The following is a 19,379-nucleotide window of genomic DNA, read 5'->3' as shown; positions in this document are numbered from 1 at the left end:
TCAAAGGAAAAAAGTGTAGTTTGGGTAGAAAGACATCACTTGTGAGCTAGTGCAATGTGTCTGGTGAAAAAGGGGTATGTGACTTTACAACAGTCTCAGAAGCACAGCGTCCAGACCAGGAGGAAAGTTCCCCTTCAGTCCACCCTGGCCAGGCAGCTGCTCGAAAGCTAAGTTCAGATCTGCAGGCCAGGAGCCCGAGGGAAGTGGGAAACTGAGGGAGGCGAGCAGAATGAAGGCATGGTTTTCACAGGAGCAAATGGTCGGAAAGTCAGGGATGTGGGCACAGTATCAGTCGACACCCTCATACAGAAAAGGTTAAGGGGTCGCGTTCTGTCCTCAGTTCCACTGAGGTCAGTGTTGGAGGACATGGAGGTGTAGCTGGGAGCCAGAAGAGGGATGGTGGGAGAGAGAGCCCACTGGAGAGCAGGCAGCTCTGCAGTTGGAGTGGAGCTGCCCACGGACGGGCATCACTGGGCACCTGAGCTCGCGGTGCTGGTGGGGAGGGGCGGGGTGGGGCGGGTGGGGAAGATGGGTTTCCCATACAGGAAGGAGGCACGTGTGAAAGCTAAACATTTCTGATGTTGCAGTTTTCTCAAGAGCTTGGGCGACAGCACCCACAGCACATGCTGCCTCCCGTGCGCCATGACGGTCCTTCTGGCCCCACGAACTGTTCACTAATAGCGTAGGGCAGTGCTCTTCTCCGCGGCATGGCGTTTTAGTGGTCTAAAAATGACTGAATCTCATCTGAAGCTATTAATATAGCCAGAGTGTAACCAAACGCGTTGTTTCAGCCTTCCTGGAGGTCAAATTAAACATCCTAATGTTACTATTCAGTTCAATCCCCGTCTCCCTGCCTCTAGTTGACCAGGAGTTAAAGAAAATGACTGTTTAGATATAATACAGTTATGACACTGGCATCACTTTGTCCTATAACCTGCAGAGATTAATTCTGTAGAGACTAACTCAGGGTACTCTCTAGTTCTCCTGCTGCACAGCTCTTTAAGAGAAGCAGGCTGACGTCACACCCCTGGCATCTCCTGATTTCAAAATATACTCTTTAAAGGCAAGAAAAACACTGGCCAGAGGAGAAAGCAGTTCGAAGAAAGATGTGGAGCTGACGAGGGAACAAAAAGAAATATCCCAGGGGCTCAGATATGCTTCCTTTATTTCTCGTCTATGGTGTGTCTTACACCGAGTTCCTTTCAAGTGAAGTTGAAGTCAGTCTTATGTCTGGGAAGTTTAAGTGGGCCTCAGTGTTAAGTGAAAGTCCCAAAGGAAAATTCTGTTTTTGAAGAAGAGCTGAACTTTTTAGCCCAACTTCTAGGAGTTACACGATTTTCTTTTGCAGCAGACTATGCTTTCCATGTAGCACACTGTACTTCTCATCAACTGAGGGCTTCTAGTGAAATGCACTCTGGATACATATGAGTTTTGTTTTTTTCATTAAATAATCAGGAAAGCCTGTCCTCATTCCTACCCTGGGGCCCTCTAAGAACAGAACAAACACTCATAAGTCTCAGTTGTGCGAGATTTCCTGGGTAAGACGCTGGGGGATTTGTCAAGGTACTACACCAACAATTCTGTCATCCTGTGATGAGAAATACAAGTGACTGTGAAACAGCAGGTGTTAAATGATGAGGACCTGCCCCCAAGGCCTTCGACGGAGGAAGCGCCTTCCTGTTTCAGGGTTTTGCTTGAATTATCTGGGCTCCTATCCTGCCCCCTCTTTATTTCAGGATTCGATAGGGGGGCTTGGGGCCGCGGGCACACACAGTGAAATCTGTTGAAGATGCGTGAATCCTGCCCTCAGCGGCTGCTGTATCCCAGCTGCCCAGGTAGAAGCTTGTGTCTCCTCTAAGTTGAGTTGAAAGGAGTAGAATATTCAATTCCACATAAACAAAAGAAAACTGCTTCCTAGACAGTCACAGGATTCTGTTAATTTTGTTCCGAACAACTGCAAACTCATTTGTCCTCAAAGCCATGGCAATGTGTCTTTTACCAAACCTAAGACAGGCTGGTCTATTGACAGATGCTGAACACAGGTGCAGTGCATACAGCTGACTCTGACATGAGGGTTCTTTAGAAATATATCTACTACCTTTACAAGGCTTAAAAAATGCCATTATCACCACTTAGAGTGCATTTTCTCAAAAAAAGTGCGGATAAATAAACAACAAGGACCTACTGCACAGCACAGAGAACTATATTCAATTTCTTGTAATGGGCTGTAATGGAAAAGAACCTGAAAAAAAAATGTATGTATGTATATGTGTAAGTGAATCACCTTGCTGTACACCTGAAACTAACATTGTAAATTGACTATGCTTCAATAAAAAATACAAACAAAAATAAAACATCAAAAGAAAAGTAAATTATATGGAAATAACCTTACCTAATTTATAAGATGCAAAAATCTTAAAATATTATTAAATGGACCAGCATTGTGACAAGTGAATAATAATACATTACATCAAGGCAGGTTTATTCCAGACAAATGAGGATGGTTAAATATTTTAAAAATCAATTTAGTCCATTCACCTCATGGACAGAATAAACAAGAAAAACTATGTGTTTACCTAAATTGATTGGAGAAGTATTTTATAAAACTTTTAACCCATTTAGGTTAAAAATGCAAACTAGAGTTAAAGATGTTATCAGTCAGGCTCCATTCGGGAGGCAGAAACCACACGGTAATCTGGACAAGGAAAGTTTCACATAAAGAATTACTGACTATAGAAGAGGATTAGAGTAATGAAGGACTGGCTAGTAAGAAGTAGAGAGAAGTCTAAAGAAAAACTCCAAAGAATTCAGGATATTAGTTACAGGAGCAGCCACTGCCCCTTGGACTGAGATAAAGCACCTAGGAAGGAACTCCCCAACCCCGCACCCAGCACGCCAGGACTGAGATCCAGACCTTGCTGGAGGAGGCATAAAAAAACCCAAAAAGCCCCCCAGAAAAGAAACAAACAAATCCCACAAAGAGCTAAAACACGCCAGCACTTTAATTCTTTATTGCAGAGAGACCAGCTTCACCACAGAGTTCACTGGTCCTCTGTTTCTTTATTTAAAACAGACTTTAAGTCTGAAGAACAGTTAAGTGCCTCACAAAGACACTTTAATCAAAAACGTTGATGCTGAGCACCTGTTAGGCCAAAGACGTTATTCACCCAGAAGTAATTGCTTCCATTTCATTTTGTTTTGCTTGCTTTTGTTTTGTTTTCCTTTCTGGTTCCACATCTTGAGGAATTATCCATCATAACAGTGTTTCTAATGCAAAAAACTTCTGTTCCAATGGCGGGTGTGAAGTCCTCCCAGCAGCTTAGGAGCAAACCGCTGTCAGCCCAGGGCTCGTGCTGGGTGCCTGGAAGGTCTGTTCCTGCTTCCATTCTTTTAGAATTTAAACTTCCAGGCTGGACACAGAGAGGAAGGGGACAGGAATATTTTGATCTTTCTAATCAGTGGGGACATATGCCCTTTTGAAGGCTTGCTTTGTACTTTTCACATGAGTCAGACATCTGAGGGCTTGAATGATTCGGTTGTCTACACCACAATGGGCTGGTTTGGGTGGGATGCCAGAGGGCTCAGAATCACAGGCTGTTCAGCCTCTCAGGTTGGGCAATTTCTTAAGAAAATTTTGAAATGCCTAAAGCGTTTAAAAATAAATTAGGATTCACCTCAATGCCAGTGATGTCCTGGCATCTTTGCCTTTGGCTACTGAAGACACAGGTAGTTTCGCTGATTAAAGGAGAAAATGACATAGGATGCCCCCCACCCCCACCCCAGAGTGAGAAAACTGTGCACATGTCACTTGGTTTGGTCATTTCTGCCATTTTCCCCTTCTGGTTATTATTTACTATCGCCAGAAGAAAATAAGAGTGATTTCAAAAATGTGCAGAACAATCTACTGCTCTTCTCTGTGCTGCGGGAGCAGTCTGGTGTGAGAGCACATACACCCGAGTGTGCGGCGGCTGGCACAGCCGGCCAGACCGACTGGACCTGACATTTTTTCCAAATGAAGACTCAACCATTTTAGACCATCTCTTCCTACTGTGTGAATTTCTTACATATTCAGAGAAGACATTTCCATTTTCAGAGTGGCGTTTAGAAAGCATGTCATGTTTGGTAAGAATTTTTGCTCTGGTCTTTTTAGAAATCCTGAAATTGTTTACTAAGAATGGGTTGGAAGTGACTAACACAAAGCAAAGGGCTTTGAAGACTGGCATTCCTCCTCCAGCAGGAGGGGAAGCGCTTCGATGCTGTCCTTGTCAAAACATTCCAGCGGCGGAAGGGAGACGAGGGATTTCCAAAAGCAGACCTTCTGCTGGCTCAGAAGACAGCAGAAGTGTTCCCTTCTCCCCCACACAGTATATCAGCTGCCTCTTGGAGTCTGTGTGAGGTTTTCCATCGAGACATGGAATAGTAGTTTTATCATTTTCCTGGCTCCGAACCCACAGATGTGTTTTTCTTGAGGCCATGAAAGGAAGGCCATTTCCTCAGAACTGTCAGCTTCAGACTGGAACCTGGTTAATCATTTTATCACTATTCCTGATGCTGCTGGTGGCTGGTGTGGACGGCGGGGCTCCCGGAGGTTCGCCGGCTCAGCCAGCGCCCAGAACGCACAGGAGCCCACACTGCTCCCCGCACCTGCACCAACCAGCCAGCTGGCCTCAAGGGCTCATTTCTGTGCTTCTGCAAAAACCATTCTTTCCACCAGTGTTTTTCATAAAAACATCTGATTATCAGTTTATGGTCAAACTGGGTTTATGGATTGGAGCAACAGGGCCCTGCCTAGGTTAAAAAAAAAAAGTTATTTTCTCTCTCAACTTCATCTCCTCTTCCGCTTGACCTATGAAAATGTCTACCCTGTGCTTCTTTTGTTTGGATGGAAATTCAGAAGGGAACAAATGGTTGAGTGGATCTCTCAGAAAGAAAGAGTGGGCTTCCCTGGTATTTCTGGGGTAGCAGACACTTCGCTTGAGGCACTAGGTGAGCAACTTCATTAGCAACAGCTGGATGGAGTCAAGAAGCAGCGTGATTTTTTCATGATGAAGGAATGCGGTGCAGGCTGCCAGAGCATCGCGCGTGTGGGAGCGTGTGCGCACACGCAGTGTTCATCAGAAGAGGGAGAAATGCCCAAATAAAACGTGAGAATATTTAGATTTGTCCCCTGCAGCCAGGCGCATCAGGTGTGGGTCACTCAGTGCGCTCCCACCTCATGCGCTCTCGCTGCTCACTGCCTGTCTGAGTGAGCATCTGCTTTGTTCCCCCAGGCAGCTGTGTCACGAGCCGTTCCTGCTGAGGTGGATAAACGCTAGGCCACAAGCCCTATGATTAATTTTTACCAATGGTTTTCCTGATCCCTATCATTTAATGATGTATTTGACTGGTAGGAAATACTGGAATCCAGGGCCAAGTTTGTCATGCTTCAGATAACTGACGTGATGGTTTCAATGGTCACAGAAATACATTTTTTCTTTAAGCGCTGACTTTTAATCATTAAATTCTGTCTGTAACGAGGTTCTTTGAGTCCATTCAGGGAGGTAGTATGAAAATCTCAACTTTCCGGGATTTTAATGATGTTTCTTCCTTTCGGATGGTCTCCAAACTGGCCCATTTTCTCCCAAACTGTGAATAGTGTTATAGTGGCCCTTTAAGATTAAATACTTATCATATCGGGGTGGGGTGGGGTGGGGAGTAACCCAGAGCTTCCGCCATTGTTTCCCTCTTCTCCAGCTGCACAATTAAATCATTTCTACAACCCTTTATTAAAAGTCCTACTTTAAGAAAATGTTCACTTAATCTTGCCAGAAAGAAGGCAAGAGTGACGTCATGGTCTGAAGTTGGGCGTCATGATCTGAGCCTGGCGCTCCTGCACCAGGTCAGCCAGGCAAGCAGTGCTCAGGAGGGGAGGGTCTCGACTAGAGCTCAGGCTGGCAAAGCGACTTCTCCTAAGAGGACGGGGGTTAAGGCGGACGATGAGGAGACAGATCAGTTAAGAAATGGTTCTTCACTGACTGACACATTTTGCACACACACCTTTCCCAAAGTGCTGAACTCATAGGTCTTTTTTTTTTTTTTTTTTTGAGACAGCGTCCTTGTTGTTCAGCTGGGCACCCAGCACTCCTTGCCTCACTGTCATGAACCCGTGCCTTTACACTGTATTTTATTTTCACCTTGGATTTAACACCTGGGATGGTCTCTAGCTCATACTTTGTTGTGTGTTTCTTCTGCCCTCCGTCCTGACGCTCACAGCAGTTGTGATCACGTGCGAAGGTACTAGCCACTGGTCATGGGGGACTACGGAACTTGAATTTGAATTAACTACAATTAGATAAAATCTAAAATTCGGTCTGTCCACGTCACTAACCACATTTAAAATGCTCAAACAGCCATGGTGGACGGTGCAGAGGGAACATTTCCATCTTTGCAGGAAATTCTTCTGGAGAGTCCAGGCGGGAATATCAGCTGCAGAAGACTCAGGGTATTAACTTCTTTGTTTACTTCTGTATCCCTGGTGCCTGTACGGGGCCTGACACATGATGTCTGTGCAAACAGTATCCACTGAATGAATATGTTTGTTTTTAAATTTTTATAGCCAACTACAGCTATGCGTATGTAGCCTACTGCCTGAGTTAGGGGCCACGGCTAGGCATCTTTTTAGACCAGAACTAGACCCCACTGGATTCACTGGATCACCAAACTACAAACCCACAGGAGCTCTGTGACTTGAGCAACTTGTAAGTCATACAGCTTCTCTGAAGAACTCTTCCAGACAGGAGAGTGCAGCTCAGTGCTTAGTGTGCATGAGGTCCTGGGTTCAATCCTACCACCTCCATTAAAAAACTCCCAAATACAATGGAATACTACTCAGCCATAAAAACGACAACATAACGTTATTTGCAGCAACATGGATGTCCATGGAAAATGCCATTCTAAGTGAAGTAAGCCAGAAAGAGAAAGAAAAATACCACATGAGATCACTCATATATGGAATCTAAAATAAATAAATAAATAAATAAATAAATAAATAAATAAATAAATACATACATACATACATACATACATACATACATACATACATACATACAAAACAGAAACAGACTCACAGACATAGAACACAGACTTGTGGTTGCCGGGGGGGGGGGCGGGGGGGGAAGGGACGGACTGGGAGTTGGAGATTTGTAGATACTGACATGTTGATATAGAATGGATAAACAAGATTGTTCTGTACAGCACAGGGAAATATATACAAGATCTTGTGGTAGCTTACGGTGAAAAAGTATGTGACAATGAATGTATGTATGTTCATGTATAACTGAAAAGTTGTGCTCTACGCTGGAAACTGACACAACATTGTAAACTGACTATAACTCAATAAAAAAACCCCAAATAAATACATAAAATAAAATCTAATTACCCCCCCAAAACAACCCCCCCCCAAAAAAGGAAAAAAAAAGTCTTCCAAATGCTTCTCGCCTTACCAGTCAAACGTTCTCTAAGACTCACACAACCTTTCTCCTCTCTTGGACCTCACCTCCCACGGGTCTCGCCTCCTTGCTCTACTAGGGTCACAGTGGCTCCCTCGCTGTCCCTCCAGCACACCAGCTGCACCTTTACCTCTGGGCCACTGCCCCTGCCGATCAGGGCATCCTCTGACTGTTCACCAATATAGAACCTTCTCTTAGACAAGTGGCTTGCATGCAGATGATACAAAATACAGATTTGAGTGCTGAAGGAATGTAAAACTCCATGGTTAAAGGAGGAGGGGTCTTCCTACCATGGCTGACATAAAAGAAAATGTCACTTTCAAACCGCATCACTATGCACGACGTACAGGTTGGGTGGGCGTTGTCTGAATGGGCCGCGACACTGCCTTCCCTGCAGCCGGTAACCAAGTGAGAGAGCTGGCGGCAGCGCCGGGGCGCCGGCTAGTGAAGCCACGGCCGTGCCAGAGGCACACTAAAAATAACCACGCGATTCTGAAAGTAGGTGAGAGCTATGTGTAGACAAAGGTTATAAAAGCCCAGGGGCCAGGCGGCGTTCCTGCTATTTCTGAATCATTCTTTGCCCTTTCTGGGCTGTGACAGTGCATAACATGCTGGAGGTGACTTCCACGAAGTCTGCCGAGCTCACCACTGAGAAGCCTCTGCCTGGAGAAACGGCAGCTGGTTTGAAAAGCGGTCTGCCGCCGCGGCAGCAGCGTTGCTTTCATTCTGCACTTGCCAGGGGCTTCAAAGAGCTGAGATAGACGGCCGCGCAGCCTGGGGAGAGCTGCACACAGCAAGCGCACGCCGGCAAGACCTGCGGGCTGAGGGTCTCCCACGGCACCGCGGTGGTCCCCCAGCCTTCAGATTTAGACTGAGCCATTTCAGAGAAAAAATTCAGTTTTATTCTGACATCCCGATTACACACATCTAAGCGTGAGGAGGCTGACGATTAGCAGCACACGACAGAAGACACTGAGGCTACTGAGACTGCAGCTCAGCTAAGAGAAGACCTTGCTGGTCGCTGTGGGTCGCAGCTGCCCAGGGCCCCTCTGCCCCTCCCTGAGGCTCGGGGTCTGCCTCCTCCATTTCTTGGCTGCTACCCACCTGGGCTGACAGCGAGTGCTGGAGACCGTGGATCCCCTCCCCACCCCCATCCATCCGTCACCACCACCTCCCAGAGCTTTCTGTTCACACTTTCCTTTGCTCCTTCCCTCACTCAGTTTCTCTTACTTGGATTTATATTGTTGAATTTAAGGAATTTTGTGAGGTTAAGAACTATTCACTCATACTTTGACCCAAGTCCAGGGACCCACAGACTGTGGGAAACTATTAGCTCTGTGAAAAAATGCAATAACCGAACACAGCTTGTCCCGGTTCTCAGCTATTGCTTAAGTGACTTGTGACTTGCTTCCCACACGCTTCCAGGAGCTGAGGTTCCCGCCCTGCGGCTCATGCTGCCAGGCCCCTGGAGGGCGCAGGTGGGATGAGGACCGTGGGGTGATGGGGAGATGCTGGTTCACTGGCTCGGGGCTGATGGGAGAGCTCTGGGACCAGTCACGGGGGGCTTCTTCCTTTTCCCACTGCAGTTAGACAGGGCCATTTAACCACCTCAGTAATTCCCAGCATTTGGGATTTTATCTGTCTTCGTATTTGCCAAATTCTGAAATACTTGATTGCCTAGGAAAACAGGTGCCCCGTGAAGGCTGGTGTCATTAAAAAGTTGAAATAACCTATCTGATCTGAGTTTAATGGTCAAAAACCACAGGGTTGGGGGAAAATGAACCTGGCAAAGTAATTGAAATAATGAATTAAAATCGACCTCAGTTGGAAAAACCTGAGACTTCCGCAACCTTTTTGGGGAGGGGGCGGTGAATGTGCAAAGACGGCTCTGCTTGTCGAGTCAGATGCCTCACCCACTCTCTCTCCTTTTTTCTTAGCTGTGAATCTTTACATCACAGGGTGCTGTCACTCTGCCTCGATGGAAATTCTGACAGAAATTTCACTCTGCAGCTGCAGCTCAACCACCTCCAATCCCCACCATTTACAGAGAAAGAAAGAAGAAAAAGGATAGAAAGCACACGACGGCTGGCCAGCTTTGTCCAGGGTGACCAGTGTGTGACCGTCGGTGGTGACAAAGGCTGAGAGACTGGTGACTCAGCTGACTTTCTTTGTGCATGGCATCCATAGAGTGTGGGTGAATGAGGACTTGGACCTTTTCATCACTCCAACATCCTTAATAGGGATTGTTTGAGATACCAGCCCCCAACAGCAAAGTCTCACCTCATTCCTTAGTTATGTTTTTGATTCACTAAGCAACTCAAGAGGTGGCTAGGGAATCGGCCAGGCACCCGACTTCTTCTGTTGTTGTTGAAGTGGAGTTGATTTACACGGCTGTGTTCGTTTCAGGTGTACAGCATAGTGACTCAGTCGTACACACACATATATATATATATTCTTTTTCATTACAGGTTATTATAAGCTGTTGAATGTAGTTCCCAGGGGAATCTCACCTCTTGAGTAAGAAGAGAGAAACCTCTTTTCACCCCTACCTGCATCCTTTCCCTCCACCCTGGAGACTCTCCTCGGCACAGGTCACAGGCGCTTACAGACTACTGGATTGGACAAGGACTCATCGTGCAGTCTGAGAGCTTGAGTTCTGGTCTGGGCCGAGATTGGAGCAGGTCCCTTAGCCACGACGTTGCCATCCTGTCCTCCCGTGTGAGCTGGAGGACGTAGCTAGGTTACCCCTCTGCACCGCCCAGCTCTGACCAAGGAGGGAGGTGGGCACGGACAGCTGGGCCACGGTTCCTGCCCTTCATGCCCCGGCTACCGGCGGCTGGAACGATCCACGGGGAGGGTGGTGCTGTCTGTGAGAAACAGTTCTCTCCCTGGGACCACCCACTGCCCACCACTCCAGGGCGGGGGCCTGGCTCACTTCCCACTGAGCTTACTCATTCAGTAACACGAGAACTCCTTTGGAACTGGAATCCATTGTGCATTTGTGATTTCTGCTTAGAGTCCAAAAGTTATCCAGTAACAGGCATTTCTGAGGTTGGCTGTCACCATGGCGAGGAACACACTGACTCGACCCCGTGCCCATATAAGGCAGAGCCAGCCCAGCGCTCGGGGAGGCCAGCTCGCACCAGGCACTGCCCCGGCTGCTACCGCAGCACCGTGGGGAAAACAGACAGCCGGGACCCCAGGGGAAGCTGTGGGAAAGGGCAGACTATGTGCCTAGCTCTCCGAAGGCTATTTTTGTGTATTACATTACTTCTGAAAAATACTATCCGTCCAGAAGTAGGGCAGAAATAACTCTGCTCTCGACAGGAAAGCATCTGGGTAGATTTGTTAATTAACAAATACTTATTGACTTATTTATTTTATTTTTTACTTTTTTTTTTTTTTGGCGAATGGAGGTACTGGAGATTGGACCCGGGACCTCGTGCAGGCTAAGCATGTGCTCTGCCCCAGAGCTGTCCCCTCCCCACTTAAAACACATACACCAGGTTTGTAGAATAGAAACTCTATCTTCATAAGTGATTTCATAAAGAACCCACAGTTGTCCTAGCAATACATAAATTCAGTAAGAGACGGGGCTCGCCCCGTAGAAGATGACATGGTGTGACTGATCTCTGCGCACTCGGGTTTCTTTCTTACCTCTTACTGCCAGCCATTTCTACCTTCTTACTGGTCACTATTCAATGTCACACCCAGACCAACTGGGCAGCCCTGGGTGCTGATGGTTGGAACCAGCCAGTTTGGATCTGTGTGGCCCAGTCACAGTGGGGCTCCAGGTCCCCCTTCACGACAGTGACAGAGCAGGGCAGCCCCAGCAGCCCCTCGGGCCGCGCCGCCCTCCAGAGACTGGCTCCCACAGGACGGCGGGCCCCGGGGGCAGCGCCGCTGGCTTTGGCTCCTGGCCACGCTGCGCTGACCGCTGCCCAGGCGCCGCTTCACCTGGCCAGCCTGGTCACGTGTCTGCAGACGTGAAGCCACGCCACACGTGGGCTCGGATGCTCACGGTAACCACGTGAACCAGAAGGGGTCATTTTCTGCTTTTTGGCCAGGTGTAGAAACAGACCCCAGGGGTTTTGTTCGTCAGGGATGGCAGGATAAGAGGCCTGTGCTGTAAACTTACTGAACTGGAAAGATCTGAGGACCTGGAGAAATTCTCGTCTGAAGACCTCTTTGAGAGACCCTCGGTGTTGCCTGCGTGCTCGGCGTTGTGTATTGAGATAATCAGAAGGAACCATTTTTATGGAAGAAAACCACTCTTGTAAGAGCATTATGGAAGCTGTTAACACATTGATTCCATGTTCAGTAATCATAAAAAGTGACAAAGAATCGACCTGGCACCCTTCTACTCAGCCTGTCTGGGCTCTGCTCGGCGGATCCCAGGGAGAGCACGGGGTCCGTCGGGAGCCAGGCCCCCCTGACCCAGTGGGTCTCACAGGTATCTGTCCGTCGCTGGCCTGTCTTCCCCGTCCCCGCGGGGGGCTGAGCCAGCAAGCGGGGCGGAGGGGAGAGCTCCCCAGTCTGCACGCCACCCCTGCTCCAGAAACGTGGCTGCGAAAATCCATAGCCAGGGCCCCAGGGGGGTTTAAAATCTTATGGAATGGCTTCCATAGGCTTAAAAAATGCTTCTCCTTGTTAAATGCTGATAAACCAGCTCCAATGAGCAATTCTTTAAGCATGAAGTCTCCGCTCCAGGCAGAGGAACCCTTCCTGAAGCAACAACAAAAACTGTCACGATGAACAGCACATGGAGACGGAAGCTTTGATCTCGTGGCAGAAATCACTCCCCAAATGTGATGTTTGCCACCGAAACATGACCAGTTGCCCGTGAGTGGGTAAGACACCACACTTACAAAGGGGCCGCCTCTCGCACCTTTCACCCACTGGGCTTTTGGCGGGGACTCAGCTATGGGGGGCTGAAGGGTACAACACCCCGCCCCGGAGGCCGAGCTCCAGCCCCACGCCTCTGCCCGCCAGTGGGTGGAAATGGCGTGCGGCTTCTTTAATAAGTGCCTTCAGGATTCAGGTTGGTGAAGCTCATTTGGAACACCTGAGGACGGCTCTAATTTCTGATTCCAACAAGGGCAGGGCAACGCAAGTGAAAATCCTGGCGGCCTCTCACCACCTGGTGCCGGATGAGCACGGATCCTGGAGGGAAACGCGTGGTTCCACAGCGTAACGACTCAAAGACTTTGTGTCATAAAATGAGATGCTCCCCATGCAGCCGCACACCAAAATGGGCTCAAACGTACAAACAGAAACAAAACCTTTCAAAAATCAGCAATGCCGAGACTCAGACATCAGCTTTGAAGGCAACAGAATGAGAGGTCACTTTGATTGAACACATCAAGCTCAGTATCAGGGCCATACTTCAAATGCTTCCAGGTGTTACGGCGATAATTCGGAGGCGCCGTTTTTCTCTTACTTACCTGTGAGGTGGGCTTTACATAAAGGGCGCCCAGGGAATGAGGGGGATAATTTTAAAAGCCAGAGCGATTCTCAGCAGTCCGGTGTCAGGGCCCTCTAGTTGAAACAGATACTGCTGTGTAAATGCGACCATATCTTCTTTACGCAATATTTTTACAAAGTATATATTTATACGTATGCCATAAATATAAAACATAGCTGCTTTATATATACATTTATGCACACACATGTATTTATAGCAACGAACAAGAGAAAAGATGCTTGAGAAAGTTAACATTGGTCTCCATTTATGAAGAAAGTGGTATAAATTGACCCAATTCTGCGTCATTTGATTGTTCACTTCGTGGAATAGCACACATCTGTATTGCATTTCTTAGGAAAGGATGCAACTGACTTAGTCAATATATGGCACTGTTTCTCACGGTGTGTGAGGAAGGTGACATTAACCGCAGTGTCACGACTTACCCGTCCTCCTTTCTCGGGGTAGCACTGGCAGCCCCCGCTGCAGTCCCTCCCTCCGCAGGGCACGTCGAGCTTCTTCACGCCCTGCAAAGTGGGACACAAAGCAAAGAAGACGTCACCCAAAACGCTGCAACGCCAGTGCGAGTCGTAATGCCACTTGGTGAGAGTCCTTGCAATTTTAACAACCATTCATTCAAGGCATTCAATGTCTTTAAAAATTAGAATTTAACTTTTAGAGCAGTTTTAGGTCCACAGCAAACAGTACAGAGATTTCATGCACAGCTTCCCCCCAACCACCCCAACTATCAACGTCTCCCACCAGAGTGAGACGTCTGTTACCACGGACGGACCTCCACTGGCACATCGTCACCCAAAGCCCACAGTTCACATCAGGGTCGCTCTTGGTGCCACAATTCTATGGTCAATAAGCGTTTTCTCAGTGCCTGCTAAGTGCCAGATGCCAAGCTGGGTCCTGGGGTTCGCAAGTCAAGGGGCACATTCCCGGGGCCCAGGGATCCCGGTGCAGTGAGCCATGAGGACACGGTGCTAAGCGAGGAACTCCGGGCACACAGGAAGCAGCCCTTCATTCTGCCTGGAGAGGTGGGGGAGGGACTCGGGGAGGAGGAGTCCAAGGGGGCAGGACCGGGTTAAGGTGAACGCGCAGGGAAACTCCAGGCCCCATCCCACTGCACAGAGCCCCCTGCGTTCCAGGAGAGGGGTTCCAAAGCGGGGGCGGAGCTTTCAAACACACGTGATAGGGTGACAAGCCTTGGCCCTCCACGGAGACGCCCCCACCCTGCCCTTCCCTGAGACACGCGCATTTGGGGTGAAGGCGGGGGTCGGGGAAGAGGCTTCCTAAGTATTTATTCAGTCGAATTTTTCGTCAGACCTTGAGATGGAACCCTCTGGTGAGTTCAGTGGGTGACTTGGGGGGTCTCTGGCTGGACAGCTCCAACAAAGGGAAAAAGCATCTCTTGCCCTTGGTCTCAGGATTTCGGGCAAAAGATGGACTTGGAGATTGGACCGAGCTCTTCCTTTCAGACTGTGTCCACAGCATGAAGTGTTCTGAGCATCTGCTGGCCCTCTTCTCTCCTGTCTCTGACCAGCCAAGGGTTGGCCCTGCCCACCCGCTCACCCGCCTGACAGGTGAGTAAGCACAGCTGCTCAGCAGGGAACCTTCGTCTGGCCCCCCCCCCTTGGCCAGACGGGAGCCCCCACGGAGCCCGTCCAGTGGCACTTAAACTGCAGCGGCCCTGCGCGCGGTTAGCTCTGGTGAGCACCAAGTCAAACCTCACTGCGCAAGCAGCACCCCCATCCCAGCTTCAAGGAGGATGGCTTCACACCACAGCGACTCCATTCTCTTCTGAGTTAAGTCTCAACCCCTGAACAGGATGGTCACTTGGGGACTCCCTCTGAAGCTTCTCTGTCAGGTTTTATGTGTGTGTGTGTGTGTGCGCGTGCACGCACACTAACACATCTTCCAGAATCTTCCCTGTTCCCAGCACAGCTCAGAACGTTCACGAGGAGATGCAGACGGCACTGCCCGGCCACCTCTGCAGCTCCTGCTAACCCAGGCTTCCTGGACGGTCAGCCGTGGGGGGCGCACAAGTAAACGCGGACTCCAGACCCCCTGGCCAGTGCGTACCTTGGACCCCGTGCGCTGCTCAGTGTCCTTTCCGCAGAGAGGGCTCCTCTCCCTTGCTGCTTTCTGCAGAGAGGTCTCCCTTGGGAGTTTCACGTTTCTTCCTATTCTTATTATAATTCTTCACCTATTCTCATATTGGATGCATCAGTCACTACTTTGAAGAATTAAAAAAATAACTCAAACCCTTTAACAAAACCGACACTCTAAAGCCTTGGACTCTCTGGGTTAACTTTCTGTCCTGAGTGAGGCAAGGAGACAGCCTGAGCTCCGTAACGTTAAAGTCAACACATGCAAAATCCTTTCACGCCCTCAAAATACGATTCTAGGCATTTGCCCATGTTTTTATGGTGTCTGTGTTCTACTACAGTGGGGCTCATTTTCAAATCCCACGATTCTGAGTATCTGGTTTTTACACATCCCACTTGGTGCCAAGCCAATGGCTTTACCGATGCCCCTGAGAACCAGAACGAGAAGCCAGGCTGGCTGGCGCACCTGCATCTTGTACAGCGTGGGACCGTGGCCTCAGTAGGTCCCTGGTTCACACCAGAATTTACTTGCCAGTTGTTTGGGAAGAGTTAGGGGGACTCCTGGGGCTCCAGGGTGAAGCACAAACTCACATTCCCCATCTGGTGTTTTACATGCTATTTGAAATTTTGATTTTAAAGCCACTTGCCAAATCCCTGTATATAAATCAATGGCTGAAGTGATTTTAATGGTTTCAAATGGATCTTACAGACTTTCTCTTCCAGGTTTAGGATACACACTGGATATAGTCACAGAAATGAGTTCTTCATAACCTGCTCAAAACTCAATAGTGCTTTTCTGCCTTTGTAATTAGGACACATAGGTCTGATAACTCCTGGCCTCAACGCCTTTCAACGCTGTGCCAGTGGCTCAGATACCCCTTTCGTGGGGAGAGGGAGACACCACTGAGAGGCAGCCTCCGCCTTACAAGCCAGTTTCTGTCACGGGAATTCCAGACCTCTGTGTGTGTCTGTGTGTGTTTTTTCCCATCAGCATCTTACATATCCTGCAGAGGGACTCTTAGGAATTCCAGCATTGACAAGAGCCCTAGGTACCACCTCCTGGAATGCTGGATCTCCAGGACCAACAGAAGTATTCACTTCACTAGGGCAGGGCACGTGCTCCAGACGTCTCAAGTCTCAGTCTGAGCCTTGGCATTCCCCGGACGGGACCTGGGCTCTGGAACAATCTCAAGATACGAATGCCCTCTGGAGGACCTCGGGCGAGGAGTGCGTGAAGTGCTACGTCGGGTCCTGTGTCGGTTCCCGACCCACCCCACCCGCCAACCAGCCACTGCCCCATCCCAGCCCTTGAGGCTGCCCCTGATTTTACTGCTGGACACGACTCAAAGATAGAAACAGTCCCCTTGCTGATGCCTTAATAACGGTAACGGGCTTCCTCCCACTCACACCCACCTTGGGCGCCTGCCCACCTCCCTCGAAGATGACCGGCTGGTTCTGGTCCAGATATCCAACTTCAGAGTCTCTGGGAGGCGTGCGCTCATCCCTAAGGTCCAGGGTCTCCCAGAAGCATCAGTTCAATCCTCCGTTTGTTTTTCACTTCAAGCCTGAATTCCCATCCGCCACATGGTGCAGAGCACTCTTCCCAGCTCCCCCCGAGGCAGGTCGAGGCCGCCGTCAAGCCTCTCAGGAGGACGTGCCATTCCCAGGGCCAGGCGGCCCCTGGAGACCCACTAGCATGGGCCAGCTGCATCTGTTCACCTGAGCTGGCCAGACGCTTGCCTGGGCTGCATGTCCTTCATCCCAGGGCAGCGAAGGGCTCATGGCCTGAAGGAACCAATGACGCTGAAGAGCCCAGACAACGCTAAGGACTCCCACCCCGGGGACCCTCGAATCCAACGTGCACAAGTTCTTACTGCCTCAGAGTCACACAGAAACGGCTCCCACCTGGGCTCTGGGACCCGGAGGGGCCTGCACCATGCTCCCCAGCCCAGGGTGTTCACCTGCATCAGCGAGGGGACCCCCAGCTTCCCCAATTCCAAACCAATGTGACAGCTGGAAGGGGTCTTGAAGATAATTTATCCACCTTTCCACTTTGCAAATTCATTCATTCATTCATTCATTCATTCTTTACCCAGTGTTTACTCAAAGCGATTCACTGTGCTGGCCATGGGTTTAAAGTAGGGAAAAATCACATAAACAAGTAGACAAGAAAATTAAGTAAACAAACAATGAAACCTACAAAACTTAAATTATGGCAGGTACCATAAAAAGAGGGTGGACGAGAGTGAGTAGGAAAGAAGGCCCTACAATTAAATCACAGCCGGTAACAAAGAGGACTCACTGAGCCCTTTTCCTGGGCTACACTGTGTCCCGTTACTCCGACACGCCCACCCACGAGGGCTGGCCCCTTGCTCCAGGCCGAGGGGACAGACAGAGAACCACCAGCCCACAGGCCCAGGAAAGCAAGGCCATGGATCATTATCGCCAGGGATTCGGCGCATCCTGGATTGGAGTGAATCTGAACCCATTCTTCTCCTGCCCCTCAGGATGCCCCCATGTTGCTTCCAGCTCAGGACTCAATTTCAATCGATCACCAGTTTACAGTCCAGGACAGGCCGTCTGCCGGCTGGGCACCCTCAGTCCTACTTCTTCCTCAACTGAGAACCATCTCAGTTGCTACCAAGGTATGCGATCATTTCAAACTGTGGATCTATCTTCCAGACTGTGGAAGGGGCTGGCAAGGGGGTTAATTTCTGCTTCCTTCCGCAGATGAATGAACATCGCTGAGGACCTGCGGGAGCTCCCCTCCTGGTAGGACCTTGTCCTCTGCCGGCCTAGAGACCAGCCCCACTGGCCTCATCTGCTTCTCCCAGAGAAGGCAGGGGAATTTAGGCAGTTGGGAGAGGCACTGCAGACACAGGAAAGGGACATGAATTTTGTCATCACTGTAAGCTCTTGACATCTCAAAAAGTGCTGTGGAATGTCATTTCCACAGGAAGAGTTTTGAGAAATCGATGTGAATGTAAGTTTTGGGAAGTAAGAGAGGAGCAGCTTAAATGTGAGATGCTCAGTAGAGCAGGGACGTCTCTCAGCTGCACCTGGAAGAGATGGAGGGTGAATAATCCTCGCAAGAATTAACAGGAACAAAACCCACGTGGGAAAGAAGGAGAGAGGGAGGGAGCTGGTGAAGACAGAGAGCAAAGAGTCTGAGGGAGATTTACCTAGAAATAGAGTTGCACATGGAATGGGGCAGGAGGGGCGAGGAGAGGACGGGGCTGACCGGAGGCAGGGCTCAGACACAGCGTCAGAGGTGATGGATGTGCGCTTAAAATGCCGCTGCTTTGTCTAGAGCCTCCCTGCTCCCAGCTGTTGTGTGGCCTGGGCACTGGTTAGGAGAACAGACCCCCCTTCTCCAGGTTACTGGGTCAGAACCCACTGTCTAACAGGATTTCCAGGTAAGCACACGAAGCCTGGAGCCCTGCACTAGACTGCGGGGCTGGCTGTGAAGGAGGCTTTGCTTAGGGACAATGAGACAACTGCAAACCACTGGGGCATCTCCTTAGAGGGGTAGAAGGTACTGCCTCCTGCAGGGTCAGCAAGCGGCCCTTCTAGATAAGCGCCCGCCCTTGGCCTGTGGCCCCCGCCACTTGGGGGCGGGTTTAGGGTGCTCTGAGCACCCAGGACTCAGTGTCGAGCTTCTAAGCAATCACAGTACCAAACATTATTTTTAGTTCTCTTTTCCTTATTCAAAACATCATTTTAAGACTCTTTTTTTTTCCCTGCTGAATTTTATCCCGTCTTGATTGGTAGCCAGCATTGCTGTGCTAATTAGAAATTCTAGGAATTGGAAATGACTTGGATCGCTTAAGGGCCAACTGGCAATGTAAAGGCATAGGATACATTTTCTAGAAACTCTGGGTCGTAGTCCATTCAAATGGAATGCAATAGACACGGTTTCCAGGGGCAACGTGCAGAGCTCTGAACGCCAGATTTCTCGGTTAGTTTCTTATATGGGAATTCTCTTCTTTGGAGCCTTGTCTGCATCTTGGCATCAGGACACTCAGAATGATTTAAAAACACATCTATTTGCACGGGCTTCAGTTCATCCTAGAGACATCCAAATCACGCCAGATGCGTGGTCTAGAGTCCCTGGTGAGTCTTTCATCTCTGGGAGAGCAGAAGCCAGGGGATGTTCTAAGCAAAGCCAGGTGCTAGCTTCCTGAACCAGGCATCCAGCAGGTTCAAGTAGAGAACTTCTTGCCTTGAGCCACTGGCCCTCTGGCCGCCAGCAGTCTGTTTTGCTATTTGTAAATGGAATTCAGTGAAGAGTCGGATGGAGATCACCAGTAGCAGCTG

The 19,379-nt window shown here is 49.3% G+C and overlaps 1 protein-coding gene across 1 annotated transcript in view; it reads right to left on the bottom strand.

The window, feature by feature from the left end:
* COL4A2 (collagen type IV alpha 2 chain) overlaps positions 1-19,379 on the bottom strand; it is a 162,577-nt gene that overhangs the window by 104,074 nt on the left and 39,124 nt on the right. Inside the window, exon 4 of the mRNA XM_074378524.1 lies at positions 13,395-13,475. Within this exon, the coding sequence (XP_074234625.1) occupies positions 13,395-13,475 (81 nt within the window). The remainder of the gene's footprint in view (positions 1-13,394; positions 13,476-19,379) is intronic.

Source organism: Camelus bactrianus, chromosome 14 (assembly GCF_048773025.1).
Source record: "Camelus bactrianus isolate YW-2024 breed Bactrian camel chromosome 14, ASM4877302v1, whole genome shotgun sequence".
In the NCBI taxonomy this organism is placed as follows: Eukaryota; Metazoa; Chordata; class Mammalia; order Artiodactyla; family Camelidae; genus Camelus; species Camelus bactrianus.
This window is presented reverse-complemented; position numbering and strand designations above follow the sequence as displayed.